At 38.0% G+C, this 19089-nt stretch overlaps 1 protein-coding gene across 2 annotated transcripts in view; it reads right to left on the reverse strand.

Moving 5' to 3' along the window:
* Positions 1-19089, reverse strand: part of neb (nebulin) — a 71010-nt gene that overhangs the window by 51031 nt on the left and 890 nt on the right. For both annotated transcript variants that reach the window (XM_051958882.1, XM_051958883.1), the window contains exons 2-22: positions 14992-15073; positions 11604-11654; positions 7372-7479; positions 7075-7182; positions 6297-6401; positions 6104-6208; positions 5881-5985; positions 4984-5088; positions 3993-4097; positions 3798-3905; positions 3202-3318; positions 2524-2625; positions 2329-2436; positions 2114-2218; positions 1901-1999; positions 1277-1381; positions 1070-1177; positions 842-955; positions 522-719; positions 255-362; positions 17-115 (exon numbers count right to left, since the gene is read on the reverse strand). In XM_051958882.1, the coding sequence (XP_051814842.1) occupies positions 17-115; positions 255-362; positions 522-719; positions 842-955; positions 1070-1177; positions 1277-1381; positions 1901-1999; positions 2114-2218; positions 2329-2436; positions 2524-2625; positions 3202-3318; positions 3798-3905; positions 3993-4097; positions 4984-5088; positions 5881-5985; positions 6104-6208; positions 6297-6401; positions 7075-7182; positions 7372-7479; positions 11604-11654; positions 14992-15051 (2223 nt within the window). In that variant the 5' untranslated portion in view covers positions 15052-15073. The remainder of the gene's footprint in view (positions 1-16; positions 116-254; positions 363-521; positions 720-841; positions 956-1069; positions 1178-1276; positions 1382-1900; positions 2000-2113; positions 2219-2328; positions 2437-2523; positions 2626-3201; positions 3319-3797; positions 3906-3992; positions 4098-4983; positions 5089-5880; positions 5986-6103; positions 6209-6296; positions 6402-7074; positions 7183-7371; positions 7480-11603; positions 11655-14991; positions 15074-19089) is intronic.

Consider the following 19089-nt stretch of genomic DNA (forward strand, 5'->3'; position numbering starts at 1 on the left):
TTAACAGTTGACTCACATCACTCCTCTGAAGCTGATTGACTTTGGCCTGCATCATGATGGGGTGGTCATCAATAGCAGTGAAGGGGATGGTGTCCGGGTGTTGCCTGTATTTTTTCTGAAGGAAACAAGTAGATGTGCACATTATTTAAAATATCCCTCCAAGTATTAAATGTATTGTTTTTGAATGTCAAGAATGCAGTTTTAAAGACAGGTGTATATACAGGAAAAGTAATGCAAGTCTGTTGGAGACATACCTCATTAAGGATCTCACCAGCTTTCTTCGCCTTTTCCACCTCCATGGAGCCAAAGGGGACCCACGGGGTACCCTTGGTAAAGTTGTTGTAGTCAGACTTGTACTCATTCTATGAAGAAGAAAGGCAAACAAAAAGTAAAAACAAATAAAAAAGACAAAAAACTGTCAGAGAATACATAATCACATTAAAAAGCATCCAAGTACAAGTTTTTACATTCTGACTGAAACCAGCAACTCAATTTTCAGCATAAAGTTTGTCTGTACTCACATTACTCTGTATGGTGTTGGCTTGCTTGGCCAGTTGCAGCAGAATACTATCGTACGGAAGGAAGTAGTTGGGGTTGATGCTCCTGTACTTAGCCATGCTGGCAATGGCCTGGGATTTCTTGGCCAAGGTGACTGACATCATATCCAGTGGAGTGTGGTACTTGGTCTTTATCTTTTCATAGTCCTTTTTATATTCACGCTGTGGAGAAATAGGTAAGAGATTGGTCAAGTGTGCACTCTTTTCTCAGTTATAAGAATGAGAATAAATTTAAATTAAGGGAGATGTAACAGATTTTGTCATTAGGTGAATGAATGACTTACATCACTCTGGATTTTGGCCACATGAACGGAGTGCAAGATTTTGGGATCATCATTAATGCTCAGGGCTCCAACCATCTGTCCCTTGTTCTTCTCATACTCCTTTTTATATTTAACCTGTACAGATTAACACATTATGAAAGACAAGATTAATAAAAAGAACTATAACTCATTTGAATTTTACAGATAATGCATAAAATACAAAAAAGGTTGACACTGTAGCACACTTACATCACTGGCAATGTTTGTGTGAGCACGGGCAGCAAGGATTGAGATGGCATCGCCCCTGACCTCAAACTTTTTTGCTTTAGATTTCTCCCAATCATACTTATAACAGCTCTGCAAGGAGAAAACCATTTAAAAATCAGGAAAGTGAAGATTTATACAATAGTAAAGCTGACAGGAATCGAATTGTAGAGATCGATAGAAATTACTTACATCACTGAGGTTAAAAGCATTTACTCTGGACTGGATGAAGAAGGGAGAGTCTGGCGGCACATAACACTTGAACTTGGTTTCCTCGTGCTTTGCCTTGTAGTTCAACTGCAAACACAATGCTTTATTTAAAATACTTAGTTCTACCTTCATTGGCCATTTTAAGACAGGTGCTAGGGGATGTGTTATTTGGTTTTTTGTCACTGGAGGGCAGTAGTGCATTAGTTAGACTCTATTTTAGAGATATTCACTGTTCCTTTCCCTGCCTCCTCAGCCTCTCTCTGATCACAGGGTTTATTCTGGGCCAACTGAATGCTTGTTTCTATTTATACTCCAGAGAAATGGCTCTCCAGTTTCCATGGTGCCCATAGAAAGACAGCTGGGCAACATGGAAGATTGGGCACATTTAAAGGTGATCTGCATATCCAGGAGAATTTGATCAAAAGCATAACTCATGAATGTAGCAACTTCAGTCAAAAAACAGCCAACATAGTCAATAAAAATGACTGAATGAATCACTGTCATCATATTAGAAAGATATTGGTAGGTTGTTGATGATAAAAACTGTCAGTTTTCATTTTAATGCCTTTTGTGTCAGCACCAGGAAGGACCTAAAGGGGTACTTACGTCACTTAGCTGCTTGGCGTTAATGGCGGCTTGAACCATAACAGGCGAATCCGTCACTTGCGTAAATTTCACCGTGTCTGGATGTTGGCGGTAAGCTTTCTGAAAAGCAGAAGATTGAAAAAGAATGTGTCATACATTTAAGTACACTAAAGGAAATTAATATGAATCTATTACTTTTTGCAAAGAAGTGTTTTATTAACTGTGAGCACTCACATCATTACACTGCTGAAGTTTCTTTGTGGCTTCATATTCAGGCGTAATTGTTTGAGGGAAGAAGCATCTAGTTTTTATGTCGTCATACTCAGCTTTATATAATTGCTGTAAGGTAAAATATGAAAAATGTGAGAAAAGATACAGTGAAGTGTATTAAAATTGTTACTTCATTAAATTGATTTGAAAATTGAAAGAAAAAAGGCACAAGGATTTACTTCATTCTTCATTTCCTCCACTTTCTGGCAGTGAAGCATATAGAGGTCCTCATAGCTGCCGATGTAGTGGCCCTTCACCTCATTGTCATACTTTTCTGTGTAGCGTGCCTAAAAATATTAAGAAACATATAATTACTTTGTAAAACTTCTGGTTCGGGATAAAGTAAAGTCTTTGAACTCATAGAGGATTCTTACGTCAGTGAACTTTTTAAGTACGGAGTCCATCTGAAACTTGGGTGTATCACAATAGTTGATGCTGAACCCCCTTGACTTCTCATAGCTGGCCTTATATACTTTCTGCAAAGAAGATACAAAGTTTAAAAATAAATGATGAGTAGGAAAAACACAATTAACTCTTGGTTAGTAACTCAAATAGGCAAAAGCTAAAAAAAAAACATGAGCAGCAACAGAAATAATCAGTTTGTATGTACATGAAGCGGACTAATTGTAAAAAAAACAAATAAGACTGATAACCTGCATTAATTGGATCTTTTTTGACATCAGTTAACTCACTGTATGCAAGAGAGCACTGCAACTGTCTTCCAGAGGGTTTAATTAGAACCACAATATTACAATCCACTTAGAGGAACTGCATGTCAGAGACCATATATTGCGCCCACAACCACCTCAGCCATTTAAGCAGTCACTTTATACTTTGGTTTAAGTGTCTAATAAGAGTAGCTGTCAAATTTATGCAAACGTCTCTGTCTAGATAATAAACACACAAGGAGACCAGCTATGCTAATTTAACATGGCTGTACTAATTTCTAAGGTTTCATAGCTTGTTTTTCTCCAAATAAAAGACATTTGTATTTTCTATGAGAAAAAAACAGCTGGGATTTCTTGTGCAAAAAGTCTTTCCTTGACACCTACATCACTGAGGATGGTGCCAGCATATCTGAGCTGTCTCAGAAGAGGATTCTCTGTGGCGGGGAGGGTGTTGTAGTCACACTGTGCTTTTGTCTTCTCATAATCCTTCTTGTATTGGACCTAAGGACAGAAACAGATTAGTATGAGTAAAAGGAGATGAAAGTGTGCTAATGGGGTGTGCTCGCGTAACAGTGGTACAGTTATGTTAGTGTGTCTTCATCATTTCTTAAACTGATGCGTGTTTGCATTGTGTCTGACTATGTGTGACTGTGTGTGTGTGTGTGTGTGTGTGTGTGTGTGTGTGGGTGGCTATGAGATATACAGGAACTGAAAAGCCTCCTCACACAGTCTCATATATTGTTACTGCATACCAGTGAAACTACACACTGAATCTGTGCAGCGACAATGAACCAAATGTAGCTCTCTCAGTCATGCAATGTGGACACAATACACTGTGTCTCTGCGTCAGAGTGGCCTCAGCCTGTTGACTCACACTCTGCTCTGAGACATGGGTCAACTCACTGTCGTGTCTTCCACATGAGATAGGACCTATAAAAATATCCCGATACCTTTGTGTTTGTGCGTGTTTGTGTACTCACCTCACTAGCAGCAATACGAGCCTTCTTGTTTGTCTCGTATACAGGCGTGTCTGTTTGCATGAAATAAATTTGGTCTTTTTCATTCTCGTAGGTTTGTGTGTATTTTCTCTGGAAGTTAAAACAACAAAAGACGACAAGTTAAATACAGAAAAAAAAGTAGAATTCTGGAGGTCTTTTTGCTCTGTGGGATCTTACATCGCTGAGATTGTCCATCGCCACCCTGGCAATGGCCACGTCGAAGTAGGGCGTCTCACACCATTGACCCTTCACTTTTTTATTGTAATCTTCCTTGTACTTAAGCTGTGGGAAATAAATAAGAATCAACATGAGGGCATGTATTTTTTCTAAAACAGTAATGTTTCTGTTGAGTAAAGAACAGATTCATCATACTAGCTGTACTAATATCTCTATATATTAAATAAAACAGATTAGGAATGACTGGCATCACTATAAATTCAAACTATTTTTAGCTTCTTGCTTTTATTTAAGTGTGGCCACTAATATCACAGAACAGGTGGCCACTTATCCCTAGCAGTGGCTAGACCTAGTTGGTGGCCCTATTTTTATGAGTGCACTGTACAAGACACAAGTTTCAGCATCTAAAATACATTTTTCCGGCACCACATTTAGGTTTATTGCTCTCCTGTGCCCATTTGACATTGTAATGGCATGTCCTGTGAGAAAGAATATTAGCTGACCTTTAAAAGAAGCGTCAATGGACTGTGTCTCTATAACCTAAATGGCAGTCATAATGATGGGGAGGAAATGACTTTAAGTGCAGATACTGATCCTAATCAATTCTATAGAAAAGGCACAGAAAATGTCTGACAATGGATTCTTTGTAATTATAGTTTTCAAGAGTGGAGTGGGTATACTATATATGTACAGCCACAAAAATACTGTCAAAATCATTATTATCTGTCCATGGTGACTTGTGCACTTATGAATGGGAAATAACACTGAGAGTGCATGAAAACAAACACAAATTCTCATTTTTTTAAAGCGTTACAGTGATTTTTGCCTTCAAAAGGTATGTGTTTGTGGGTTTAACACCCTGGCAATTGAATTACAGGAAGCAAGATGAAGAAAATTGTTAAATTTATCACCTTCTCTTCCTCAATCCTCCTGTGTTTCTGAGGATTTTACATTTACAAACTGTGATACAGTTCAGTATTGTTGTACTTACATCACTGCGCTGATGGGCCACTCTCTTGGCCAGCTCCACCTCAGGAGGATCAGCCAAGGAGGTGTACTTGGCCTTGCGCTGGTCATGACCCTTCTTATAGTGAACCTGCAGGGTCACACAAAGCAGGAGTTGAAATTCATGAAGGTGGTTAATTCTTCAACATTGATATCTGACCTTCGCACACAATTCTGCCTCTAAATTGGCTGGCAGTTTCCCAGCATCAGCAGAAAAGGTTAAACAATTGAACACTAGAAGAAGGAGAAACACGAAAGACAATTTTAATTGCCTTCATAGAGAGAGGAAACTGCTGTGTATGATACATCTGACTCAGCACAAACAAATGGACCCTGAAAAAAAGTTGCTTGCCTGAGTGAATGATGCTGAATTGCAATCTGCCAGCAAAGCTGGTGAGAAATAACAGCTCTGGTGGATTAAAAAATAAAAGAGCACGCTAATGATTGACTCTGGAAAAGTGACTTAAGTCAAACAGTACCTAATTTTTGTTCTCCGAAAAATAGCTTCAAATGACAAAAAAAAAATCGTGTACAAGTATAGTTACATATATTGTAATAGAAAGTCTATTTAAAAACTGCCTAGAAATGACTTAGCCAAGTGAGAATGTATGCCCAGTGAATAGTGTCTTAATGTTGCAAATGCAATTTGCATCACTGATTTTAATGTCATCTTACAAAATTTGGAGGAGTTAAAGTATAAAGTGTCTAATAAGCAAATGACAACATCCTTATGATTTATTACTATTAATTTTTATATTCTATATTACTATAATATGTAAAGTCATGTCTGTCACAATACTGTGTCTTTTGCAGGTATTTAAACCATACTTATTCAAGGCCTGACTGATGGAACACCGTTTTATTGATAGAAAACTTGACTTACATCACTGAGGACTTCCTGAGCCTTGGCCACCCTGCGCAGCTCGGGGCTGTCGCTGTAAGGGTAGTACATGGTCTTCTCTTCGTCCCAGGCCTCCGTGTAAAGTTTCTGAACACGATGTAAAGTCATTACTACTCCACGCATGCAAAATATTTCAACGGACACTCTTTAAATTTAATTATAAAATTAGATGGTGTTCAAATTCATTGCTTGATTGCCACATTACTTTGCTGTAGTTAGCCGCATTCTTCACAGCCAAGACCAGCTCAGGAGCATCAGGTGGCAGCAGATACTTGTCCTTAGCCTCGTCCCATTTCTGCCTGTACAAAACCTACAACAGACAAACATTTAATTATTAATAGAATTCCAAATGTCTATTTTCAAACATCTCTATGCTTATATAAAGTCAGCTAACTTACCTTGCTCATCAGTTCAGATACACGCTTGACGTGGGTGACCTCTTTGGCCTCACCATCATACAAGCTAGTTGTGCGAGCCTTCATTCCCTCCATGCGGTATTTAACCTGATCACAAGGTGAGCAAATTCACATTATGTACGACTACAGCAAGATCAAATCAAGTTTAAGGAACTGGGCTTTACTTTTACATTTGCTTACAAGCATTCAGAATCTCTCCTCCACATTCCTACTACTTAGCTTATTGATTGGCTACAGAATAAATTTTTATTTAAAGCTCAAATGAGCTATTTAAGCTCAATTCTGTGTGTGAAAGTTACATATTTAGTATTTTCCATGATAATCAACTACATTTATCATAAAACTGGGGAGATGAGATGCTACATATTTGGTGCTCTAACTTTGTAAAACTACTCAGGTTGTAATATTGGAGTAATTTAGGTACATATGCTCGAGCAGCATATAATTCTAAAGTCAAATAATGATACAGAAAGTCCCACCGTGCAAGTTAACAGGTTTGGTTCTTTAGTTTTGTTACATATGAAACCTTGGAAGTCTGAATCTGGGTTTTTAAAACTCAGTCATTGGCACACTGTAGCTTAAAGGTGGAAACAATCAACCATGGTGTTGAAAACTTGTTTCTCTCATTATATGTCTTCCAGCATATAAAAACACCATATGGACATGTTCAGAAGTTAAATGACATCATTTTCACCAGAGGGGATTCTGACCAGCAATCTTCCATTCCAATAACCTTCTTGCTCCCATCCTTAAGCAGTACCTCACTAAGCTGCTCCTGGGCCTTCCTGATGCGAATCATTTCAGGGGTGTCAGAGATGAAGGCAGGAGGTGCTCCTCTGGACATGTCATACGCCTGGCGGTACTTGTTCTGTCAAAGACAATGAGGAGTGAATACAATATAACAGTCATGACATATAAAGCAGGACAAGTTCACATATTAAGTGAAAGTGAAAATCATGTCAACCAAAATGTTTTTAAAGTTTTTTTTTTTTTTTTAGATAATTTAGGTCTCATAATCACTAGCATATTGATTCTTGGTCTTAAACTTGTGTCTTACATGGCTGAACTGCTCCAGCATCTTCTGGCTGTGGGCCAGGTATGGAGTCATGAACTTGGAAGTATCCACCTTGACCTTCTTCCTGACTTTCCTGGTGGGCAACCCAGACTGAGAGGAGGACAGACGAGAATACAAGTTACTATCCAACTGACAAACAGACTTGTACATGTATTAATTACAAAAAACATACTGGACAAAAAGCAAAACTATATCCACAAAGGGAACAGGCTTACTGATACTTTGTCGAAACAGATAATTTAAGACATATTATAAGTGTAATGGAAAATTGCTGTTTGAATAATGCTTTGACAATGTTTAACTGAAGAGACAAGCTCTTACCAATTTGATTTGTCTGAGTCTGCAAAACAGTCATTGCTCTAATTACTCACCTTCAATAACTGAAGTGTTTCAAGTCAGTATTTATTCAGCACTAATATATTCTACACGAAAGTCAGTGAGTCAGAATAATGTAATTATTATTATGTGCTAAGATCATGCTGGATGAAGGGTGACTGAAGGACAGAACAAGACAAGCAAAAGAGAAGCACTGAATACACAGTAGCACCTATTATCCATGAGTGCCATGTGGCGCATGCAGTGTCAGGCTCAGCAGCATGTATGCATAAGGTTTAAACCATTGTATCTCAAGTTCTGCCCAGTAAAATTACAAAGAAGCAAAATACACACGTGGACAAAATTGTTGGTACCCCTCAGTTAAAGAAGGAAAAACCCACAATTCTCACTGAAATCACTTGAAACTCACAAAAGTAACAATAAATAAAAATTTATTGAAAATTAAATAATCAAAATCAGCCATCACTTTTGAATTGTTGATTAACATAATTATTTAAAAAAACAAACTAATGAAATAGGGCTGGACAAAAATGATGGTACCCATAACTTAATATTTTGTTGCACAACCTTTTGAGGCAATCACTGCAATTAAACCATTTCTGTATTTGTCAATGAGCGTTCTGCAGCTGTCAACAGGTATTTTGGCCCACTCCTCATGAGCAAACAGCTCCAGTTGTCTCAGGTTTGATGGGTGTCTTCTCCAAATGGCATGTTTCAGCTCCTTCCACATATGTTCAATGGGATTCAGATCTGGGCTCATAGAAGGCCACTTTAGAATAGCCCAACGCTTTTCTCTCAGCCATTCTTGGGTGTTTTTGGCTGTGTGTTTTGGATCGTTGTCCTGTTGGAAGACCCATGACCTGCGACTGAGACCAAGCTTTCTGACACTAGGCAGCACATTTCTCTCCAGATTTCATCGTACCTCGCACACTTTCAAGACACCCTGTGCCAGATGCAGCAAAGCAGCCCCAAAACATTACTGAGCCTCCTCCATGTTTCACCGTAGGGACAGTGTTCTTTTCTTCGTATGCTTGGTTTTTGAGTCTATGAACATAGAGTTGATGTGCCTTACCAAAAAGCTCCAGTTTGGTCTCATCTGTCCAAAGGACATTCTCCCAGAAGCTTTGTGGCTTGTCAACATGCATTTTTGCAAATTCCAGTCTGGCTTTTTTATGAGTTTTTTTCAGCAGTGGTGTCCTCCTTGGTCGTCTCCCATGAAGTCCACTTTGGCTCAAACAACGACGAATGGTGCGATCTGACACTGATGTACCTTGGCCTTGGAGTTCACCTTTCATTTCTTTGGAGGTTGCTCTGGGCTCTTTGGATACAATTCCAACGATCCGTCTCTTCAATTTGTCATCAATTTTCCTCTTGCGGCCACGTCCAGGGAGGTTGGCTACTGTCCCGTGGGTCTTGAACTTCTGAATAATATGAGCCACTGTTGTCACAGGAACTTCAAGCTGTTTAGAGATGGTCTTATAGCCTTTACCTTTAAGATGTTTGTCTATAATTTTTTTTCGGATGTCCTGGGACAATTCTCTCCTTCGCTTTCTGTTGTCCATGTTCAATGTGGTACACACCTTTTCACCAAACAGCAGGGTGACTACTTGTCTCCCTTTAAATAGGCAAACTGACTGATTATGAGTTTGGAAACACCTGTGATGTCAATTAAATGACACACCTGAGTTAATCATGTCACTCTGGTCAAATAGTTTTCAATCTTTTATAGAGGTACCATCATTTTTGTCCAGGCCTGTTTCATTAGTTTGTTTTTTTAAATAATTATGTTAATCAACAATTCAAAAGTAATGGCTGTTTTTGATTATTTAATTTTCAATAAATTTTTATTTATTGTTACTTTTGTGAGTTTCAAGTGATTTCAGTGAGAATTGTGGGTTTTTCCTTCTTTAACTGAGCGGTACCAACAATTTTGTCCACGTGTATACAAAAACCGATCAACTGCCCCAAAAAAGTAGCCATTTCTTCTTGGAGGTCACATCATTACGTCAAAAGTTTGTAGAGTTTACCTGATTTCTAATCGCTTAAACTAATCTTACACAGCTTGTGAGTGCACCTCTGTGCAATATCATTTAAAGGTCACATGATTCAAAGTGTATCACCATACAATAATTGCATAACATCTAAGTTGAACAGTTGGGTATTTGTTCATAAAAAAGACTGTTTTAAGTGAGGATACATCATGGCCAGAACAACCTTATTCTTGTTTCTAGAGACTTTTGTGTGACTTTGGTCGTGTACTTCAGATCATCATCATATTAGAACACACCTTTTCTGCCAAGCTTCAGCTGATCGGGAGTCATCTTGTCAGCCAGTACTTTAGTATATCCACAGGTATTCATGGTACCCTTTATAACTGTCATATCTCCTAACAGGCTTCCCAATTAGTGACCCCCATTTTAACACACTCTCTGTTCCGTGCTTCACTGTCAGGACCATGTATTCACTGTGGTAGTCTGGCTAGGGTTTAAACCAACCACAGTGGACTCCATTTGAGCCAAACAAATTTATCTTAGTCTCATCTGATCAAAGAATGTACTTCAAATATTCATGGTCTGTAGCAAAGTTTCATCTTGCAATTTTGTACCAAAGAGCAACCATGAGTTTTTTTCATGGACGGTAAAGTTTATTGGTTTTATTGGTTATGCACAATTCTTCACAAAAAATCTGATTTCCAATTAAAACCTCTGTGCCTAACTTGCCACTCTGTTTATCAAAGCCAGATTGTGAAAGAAAAATATTGTCCATGGTGTTGTTATAGGAGGACAGTTGTAGGTCTGATTAGTGCCACCATGGCTTGTTCTATGCCTCCTAATTGCTGCTACCACTACGTATTCACAGATTTTTAATGGGTCATCAATTGTCCTATATCCTGTTCATCTTTTTAAAGCCTAACTATCACATTTTTAACATTCTTGGGCAATTCTTTTCTGTGTGGAGCCATAATATAAACATGCAGATAGACACAGTCCGAAGTCAAGTCACATTTTTTTTATGTAGTACATTAAAAACAACAGCCATGGCACCAATGTGCTTTACAGTTAAAAAAAAATTGTCAAGTTCAAAAATGGGGTCAAGACCCTGCAGTGGGATTTATGGTGTAATTTTACCAGAGTAATTTAACATTTTAGGAATTAAAACCATACATAACACATCTAAAACACTACTTTACTTTAGTATAACATATATTAAAGCTAAGACCTTACAGTATGGAGAATAACCTAACTAAAGTATAGCTAAGACCCCATTGTTTTATAAATTATAGAACCTAATGTAACTAATACAAATATTATGGATAAGATGCTATAGCTAAGATCCTACAACATGACCAATTCTGGTGATTAACTTGACAAAATCAAAACTGTCCAGGTGTCTATTGATTTTTTTCATACCCTGTTAATACATTTAAACTCATTGGAGATCACAAGTACACTCATTTTAGTGTTAGTGATCACAGGTTTTCTAACTTAAGCATCAGTGATCACATGTATGTATACTTTGGTTGCACTGAATTTTTACTTTGGGTTCTGCATTTTTAGTACAGTTCTTCTAAAGCATTTGGTTTTGATTGTTAATAGGTGGGAAATACTTGACTTTCCAACTCAGATTTAATGCAGTTATTGAGAGGAGATACAACTGAGAATTATTTAACATGTAAGTGATATTGTACAGGGTTATACTCACATCTCTAGTATTCTATAAACCCATCAATACTAAAGACACTATGCACTCAGTGTAATAAAATTACCCATACAGGCATGCAGACAAGGAGGGAATGCATCATAAGACATGGGAGGCAATGGGTGACAGGGCTATCCTGCCCTGCATTAACCACTGTGCCTGGGGAAAAGGTGCTTTACCTGAAAGAACTGACTCTTGCCAGTGGTAGTCGTTGTCATATAGGACTCACTCTGGGTTTTCAAAACCAGAACACGTTATGGGAGAAACAGCACAGTACTTTTTGGATTGAGGGTGATTTTTCTAAAGCTCTGGTATTCATCAAAGACTGTCACTGGCACCTCCAGTAGGAAATCCTTCAACAATGCATCACATTAGTAGCTGTTCTATCAAATGCCCCTAAACGGTCCATCGACTCCATCAAATCAGAATGTTGTCATCTGGGATTTTTGTAGGAACTTGCAGTAAACTGATTAACACTCAACTCAATTAGTGTCACAGAAAAAATGCTCAGATCCCCAGCGGTGAATATAGTGTGATGTAATTGTGACTGCAGTCTAATTAAGATAGTATTATACAAAGGATGAAGAGTCATAATTATTCTCAGTGCTATGTGAGCTTGATCGCTCCAAATCTTTGATCCTCTAACCAAGTCTAAAAACACCTGGCTTTCACATGACAGTAATTCTATTCTTATTTGTCATTTCAAACATCATTGTTGCTATTATCAGTTGCCACAGCACAAAGCAGTACACAAACTATTTCGACGGCTTTATAATCTCCACATCTGTTCACACACATCTCTCATGGGTTTAAAGAATTGGTTCACCTAAGTATCCAAATCTGATTTTCCCTCTCAGGTCTCTATTGGCATCTATCCATGCATGTAGTTTTTGGTTTTATTTGCTGTCTTAGAGAGTTTTGCCTTCACCCCAAATAGAGGGAAATTAGTTTACCGCGCTCCCATCTAAAATGAACAGCAATTTATCTTTCTAGAAATAGTCCCTGCCCTACTATGAATGAGGTGTTGACCAAATATTGGTCTGGCCTTTTATCCAGTTAATATTCACCATTTTTTCAATTATCAGTATTTTTATGATTTTTACTTCAACAACAAACTAGTTTAAAAATACACTTCTTTGGCTCTGATGCACTAATTTCTCCCTGTCTGAAGTCTATGTCCTCAAGGAATATCCCACCCATAGTACTATCTGAATGGTTACACATCATGATTCACTTAAAACATGAATAAACAAGACATTTTATTTAAGTTTTGTGTTGGAGTTTGTGGTATTCAAAAATTTCGTAGTAATAAACTATATCAGTATTAGTCCTAAAAAAACAAATCATCTGACCCCTACTCTGAATAACCCACAGTCTGTTTGTATTGGAAGTATTTTCTATCATAAGAAATAGTTTTTGAAAACTGTTCAAAACAAGCATATCTCATCCCCTTTATATTAGAATGGAGATGATTATCTTAAAATTTAACTTAAGCTTGTAAATAAAAAAAATAGTTGCATGGATAGACACTATTAGGCAGGTTTTGTTCTTTAGATTAACCACATTTTTAAGGGCAAAACATTCTTTTCTAGAGAAGCAACTCATATTACAGTAGCCGAAAGCACTCTGACATATATACTGTTCCATGAATAGCACTTCTAATTTGCAGTCTGTCTGAAATACACTTCCCCTTTCAAAAGAAGCAGCACAGTGAAAGCTCACACAAGCTAAGAGTCTTTATACGCTAACCACTCCTTCAAATCTACCTGAATGTACGAATAACCAGAGCTGAGAGAAAGAACATCTCAATCATTTTAACAAAATCTGTAAGAGGCTTCAATTATCTGAATCTATCAGACAGGAGAGAACCATAAGTGTATATGAAATCCTACAACTAACTTCAATAATCTCTACAATGCAAAGCAGAAACAACGCCTCTCTCGCACCATGTTTTTTCATGCAACCACCTCCCAGAACTACATTTCTTGTAGTGTGACGTTAACAGTGTGATTTACAGGACAGTGGCTCGTATCATTTTCTCTCCTCCCTCTCTCCCTTGCTCAGTTTCTCTCCTTTTACTCCTTCCTCCTCTCCATCTCCCTGCCACTGTACTGGAGACGTCCATTTCTAAATTTGTCTGAATGCCAGACAGAGAACTCTACACTCCACCTCTCAATGGCCCCACAAGTTAAGATTTTTTTACATTAAGAGAAAGAAAATCCTGGAAATTCTAACAATTTACAAGGTACATTAAAACAAAAACTTAAAAAAAACTACACTTTCTAACAAAGACTTTCTAAGTTCTTGCGACTGTGCTATAAACTATATATTTATTGCTTTGTGTAACCTGGACAGCACTATGTTTCTCCCCATTCTATAGATCAAATAAGAAGTCATCTTACTTCTTACTGCAAACAATGCAACTTCTCTCCACAGTATAGATGAAAGTGGTAGTGAAATCAGAGTGTATTGGTTTTAATCCACTTGTCCCACCTCCCAAACGATTTACATCTTTGTAATAAAGATGGTAAATCTTGATATGTTATATGGGAGTTGAATGATGGAAAAAAAAAGATTGCTCGATATGATGAGATAATATTGTGACAGCCAAGAACAATCATTCAGACTCCCCTATAAGATATCAGGAATATTACGCACAAACATATACGAGGCCAACTTTAATCCTATTTCACCAGGAAATATGAGATTAAGTGTTAGCCTTCTGTTTTCACTCTTCCATCAGACACTGGAACGGAGACCTTGAACAAGACAATATTTCACACACAAAATAGGCTCTCAATGCAACAAGAAAAATAAAAAACTCTTTAAGATCTGATAGTATAAGCTGGAGGAAAATATGACTATGATGAACACCAAATGGCATGATCGGTATAAAATGCAATAAGGTCACTGAGGGCAAAATACAAAATGGTTACTTCCAGAAACTGGAACACTCTCAGAATGTATCTAATCCTATTATAGCACCACCTAAGCTACATGGGAAGGATACTATCGTAATTTGGGTACCATTACATGATGACAAAAGTTATTCACCATAAGTTAGGTATGTTGGAGATAGTTGTATGCTTTCAACAGTATTCTAATTAAATGAATGCTGTACAGCCATATACAAATGCATGTGGAATAAAAATTACTTTATCTGACAACTGTGCAATGAATACATCACAAGACTCCATTTTTCATGCTATGTGGCTCAGGTAAAGGCATTTAACAGGACACCAGGACATTATAATTTGATTTATGGTGCAATATAGGACTTAAAACCCACCAGAAGGTGTCCATCTGAAACATAACACCAACAGACATGGATGCCCCGTTCCATGAACTGCTGACTGCAAGGGGTATCGTCACTAACTATTCATAGGGCCCTTCACTGGACCAACAGATCCAGTGGACAGTCTCTCGCTACGAGATTAAATGAAATCAACTCTTAATCATATTTAGGCTAAAAAAAGAGAAAAAAGAATTGAGCATAGCAAGGAAAATGAAGAAAAGCAGTCTTGCATTTTACAATACACACGACCAGGTGAGAAGATGTCCACCAACCTCGCTGAATTCATACTCCTCCTCCTCCTCCTGATCATCAAAATCTTCATTATCCGCCATTTTTGGGTCGGTTGTAGAAGCTCTACACAAAACACAGATTGCATTATTAGGCACTCATTATTTCAGCTCTGATTGGGTAATATTGGACATATCTAAAGGGAAAGCATACAATGTTCTGCATATTCTGTCAGTAGCATCAAGGCAAAGTTTCATACAGAATAAACTGGGACTTAAACAAGAGAATCAAAGGACAGCTGCAGCAGGGCTATATAAGGATTATCCAAGTCATCTCCCTGCTGAACCAAATTCCCCTATTAAAAAAAAAGGATATTAAACAGCAAACACCAGCATATTATTGTTCAACCAATATTCTTGCCATACCAGCAAAAGATTCTTGCAGTATTTCCTGACAATAAGGAAGCCTCACATCCACTAGGGTCTCAAACTGACTCCGACTTTGTGATTTGCCCCAATCCTAAACAAGATAATAAAATGTATGAAACACCTCACAAAAATGTTTTGTAAGTAATCACACTGGGAGAAGAGCAGATCAGGAAGGTGAGGCACTATAATAGGCCTCTGAATTTGTTACAGCCGCCCCTCCTCCCTTGCATGCCACAACACGGCTCAAAGAACTGTGCCTCCTGGCTGAAGTTTGGTGACAGCTGCCCAACAGTGCTTTAGCTATTTGACATGTAAGCTAATGCCACAGCCTGATTGGTTGACTCTGTTTAGCAAATGGAGATGCAATGCCTTCTGAGGCTGCAGGTTAAATATAGGATGGCATACTAACTACCTTTTTTAGCACTTGATTGCCCTATCTTTGAATTAAAACATACATTTCTCTATTTAATAATAAGTGAAAGAGGCAGAACAGTTCAGGTAGAAGGACACAATAGCCAGCCAGGTGCTGAGATTTTGGAAAGAAGACAAAATGGACAGGTTGCTGCTGTAGAAATTTCAGATACATCCAAAGGTGGGACTGGCATTATCTTGCTTGAGTCTTGCAATTCTGGATTATTTAGTTACTCCATCGATGTGCAACAGAGTGTTCACAACTCCTTGTTTCTCAATCAGCTCCTCCTGAATCCAGATGGCAGCAAGGGATAGAAACAACGGATGTCCAAAAAGATGGAAAACCATGCAGGTGGTAGAAAACATGGATATTTCTGGGTTTTTATCCTTTCCTTTGCTTACCAGTAATGTTAAAGTTCAATGGTCTCCCAAGCCGCCAAAGCCTTCCCAGCTTCCCTCCAGAGAAACGCTGGGCGACAGCACACAGCTGCGGTTTCTACCCAGGTTATCATGTGGCTGACGCAGCCAATCACAGGCCAGTGCTCTCAGGTTTCAAATTCTAAATATACCTAAGAGCACCTGTTGAGGCTAATGCATCAGCGGTACAGTTATGAGGAAGGCAGTGGGGTGAGCAGTGGGGTCTCAAGAACACAAACCCACACTAGAACAGTAACGCCCCGTGTGGATGTTTTAGCGGCAGTTGTGATGCTGACAAAAGCAAATGTTGTTTTTTCTGCCATGGATTTGGAAATAGGTCTGACCACAGCTGAGAACATGAGTATGAGGAGAAGCCCAGCTTCAGGGCCATGATGGCCGTGAGTGTCAGATCTGTTGAGGTCATCTGTCAGCTGATTCTGAGTGAGCGACATCCTGTCAAGAATCAGGTCAACATCAAACTGAAGACAGACAAGAAATAATATGCTACCATGAATATGAACCACAAATGAATAGCTACTCAATTTGACTGTATCTGAAAAAAGATAAATGCTCATAAATCACTGATGCGCCCTGGAATGAGGACGAGCCTGTAAACAAATCTTTAGTCATTCTAAGCAAGTCATGACAAGAATGAAGATTGAAGACCTGACATGTTTCCTTTCAGATCACAGATAGATAAAGTACTGTGGATATTCATGTTGTATTCCCTTCTTGAAAGAAAAAACATAAAATACAGATTTCTTTTTTCTTTTGTTTTTTTCCCCTTTAAGTACATTTAAGGTTAGTAAAATCAGCTTAAACCTTACTTTCTGAAAGCATTGTCTTGTTCTAACTCTTTATTAAAACTAAATTCACTCAAACAAAAGCATTTACTAAGTGGCAGCATTTTCTGATTCATACTGTTGCACCTGAGCACACACTTTCTCTAAGGAGCAGTAACATGCTATGTTTGGGTTGAAATCCAAAATTCAGCTTTACAATTAAAAGGAAATATTTTAGATGTCTGTGGCTATGTTGCTTTATAAACTTTATTTTAACCAGTTGAAGAACTGTACTTGCATTTTAAAAGTGACCATATTGCCCCGTGGAGCACTACTAGTTGCATTTAATTGCTTGCAAACGTCACCAAACCGTTTTTATTTTAAGTCTTGGAAAATAATGAAAATATTTTAGATGTCTTAGTATCTAGAATTTTTCCATTTAGTGATATGTTCATATTCATGTTCAATATCACAGCATCTAAAGCATTGGCATAATGTTAGATAAAATTCCCCAATTTTCAACTAGGTTTGGATGTACTGCACAAGTCTCCAGTAGGCAGACCACTGCATGCTTTTGTATCACAAGTAATTGGCACTCAGGTCAAAAATAAAGCAAAATGTCAAATTTTTATTTGGCAGAGCGGAGAGCTAGTCAACTTTCACACAATCTGAGTGCAACTGTGAACATGTAGAAGTCGGAGAATGTGACAGGCACATTCCTCTTCAAATGATGTACCTCTATCTCTCTGGTGTGGTACATCTTTATTCACTCTTTGCCAGGAGCAGGGTGCTACCCAGAACCAAGATGGACAGCAGCAGCTGAATGTCTCCCTCTGTCTGTCCTCCTCCTGAGAGCTGTAACAGCCCTCCATTCAGTGATGCACTGGATAACTGCTGGTTCTCATTAGCAACATCACCGCAGTCCTGATCTCATCTAATCTACAAAACTAAAAAAAAAAAAAAAAGGCTAGTTTCGAAGGGTGAGTTGACCTAGATTCCAAAATATTCTTTAGTAATCACATTTTATCACTTACACAGTGGTTTGTGGCAATAGTTTAAACATATTTACATAATTGTCAGACTTTTTAGCATTAGACACAATCAGCACAAATTTTCAAGATCTGACATTCAGGTTTTGGTTTTATGTTCTCAAGTTTTTAGTTCTCCATTTTAGAGATAACTGGAATGTTCTGGTTGTGACCACATTGACTAAAAGACATTCAAAAAGTGAAACGACAACACATTCCCCAAGGTACAAAGGTCCAAAAGGCCACTGTCGATAAATGCACTTCAAACAAAACAAAACAAGCAAAAAAAAAAAGTGTTTCCAGTTGATTTAATTGCTAATAGGTGAAATATTTTTTTAGGCTACGGAAACATTACATTCATTATTTCAGTTGATGAGCACCTAGAGAGGGGTACATGATGCTTAGTCACTGGAAAAAAATTACTGATGACCAGAGAGATCAGAACACAACAGCTGCAGGGAACACAACCACAACACCAACACAGCCACCTATAAATATTGGCCCATCAGTACCAAAAAAAATGATGGATTTCAGTGAGGTAAGACGCCTAAAATTAAAACTAACTGGTCCGTCATGGAGTGACTTTGCAAGCACAGGATATGTTGTTTACAATTAAATGGGTTTAAGATAAAGGGATAAAGATGGGCATCTGCCCTAACCTTTCTAGATCTAAAAGAAGCAAGTAATGTCCTGGGTTGGTCAGTGCTGCAAAGCAGATGCCAGACACGATGCCAAAGGACATGGCTTTCTAAACACATTTGTGGTGACACACAAGTCTTCAATTCTTCACTGTGGATTCTTTGCAAATGGACACACATATATAGTATATCAAAAAATGATTGTGAAGATTTATTTATTCTAGGTTTTGGCATTTTGGTAACGGAGTTTTTTGGGTTTGACTTACCTTACAAAACAACACAACAGTAAAGCCAACTTTTAAAGTCTGACAGGGTTTCAATTGAAGATGAAACCTTGTCAGACTTGCCAGCTTTAGGAACAATGACACAGTCAACACATCTTTTCAAACATGCACATAAAAAAAACAGAACCGATTGTGACGGGGTGAGACAGAAATG

This window comes from Acanthochromis polyacanthus, chromosome 14 (assembly GCF_021347895.1).
Source record: "Acanthochromis polyacanthus isolate Apoly-LR-REF ecotype Palm Island chromosome 14, KAUST_Apoly_ChrSc, whole genome shotgun sequence".
Lineage (NCBI taxonomy): Eukaryota > Metazoa > Chordata > Actinopteri > Pomacentridae > Acanthochromis > Acanthochromis polyacanthus.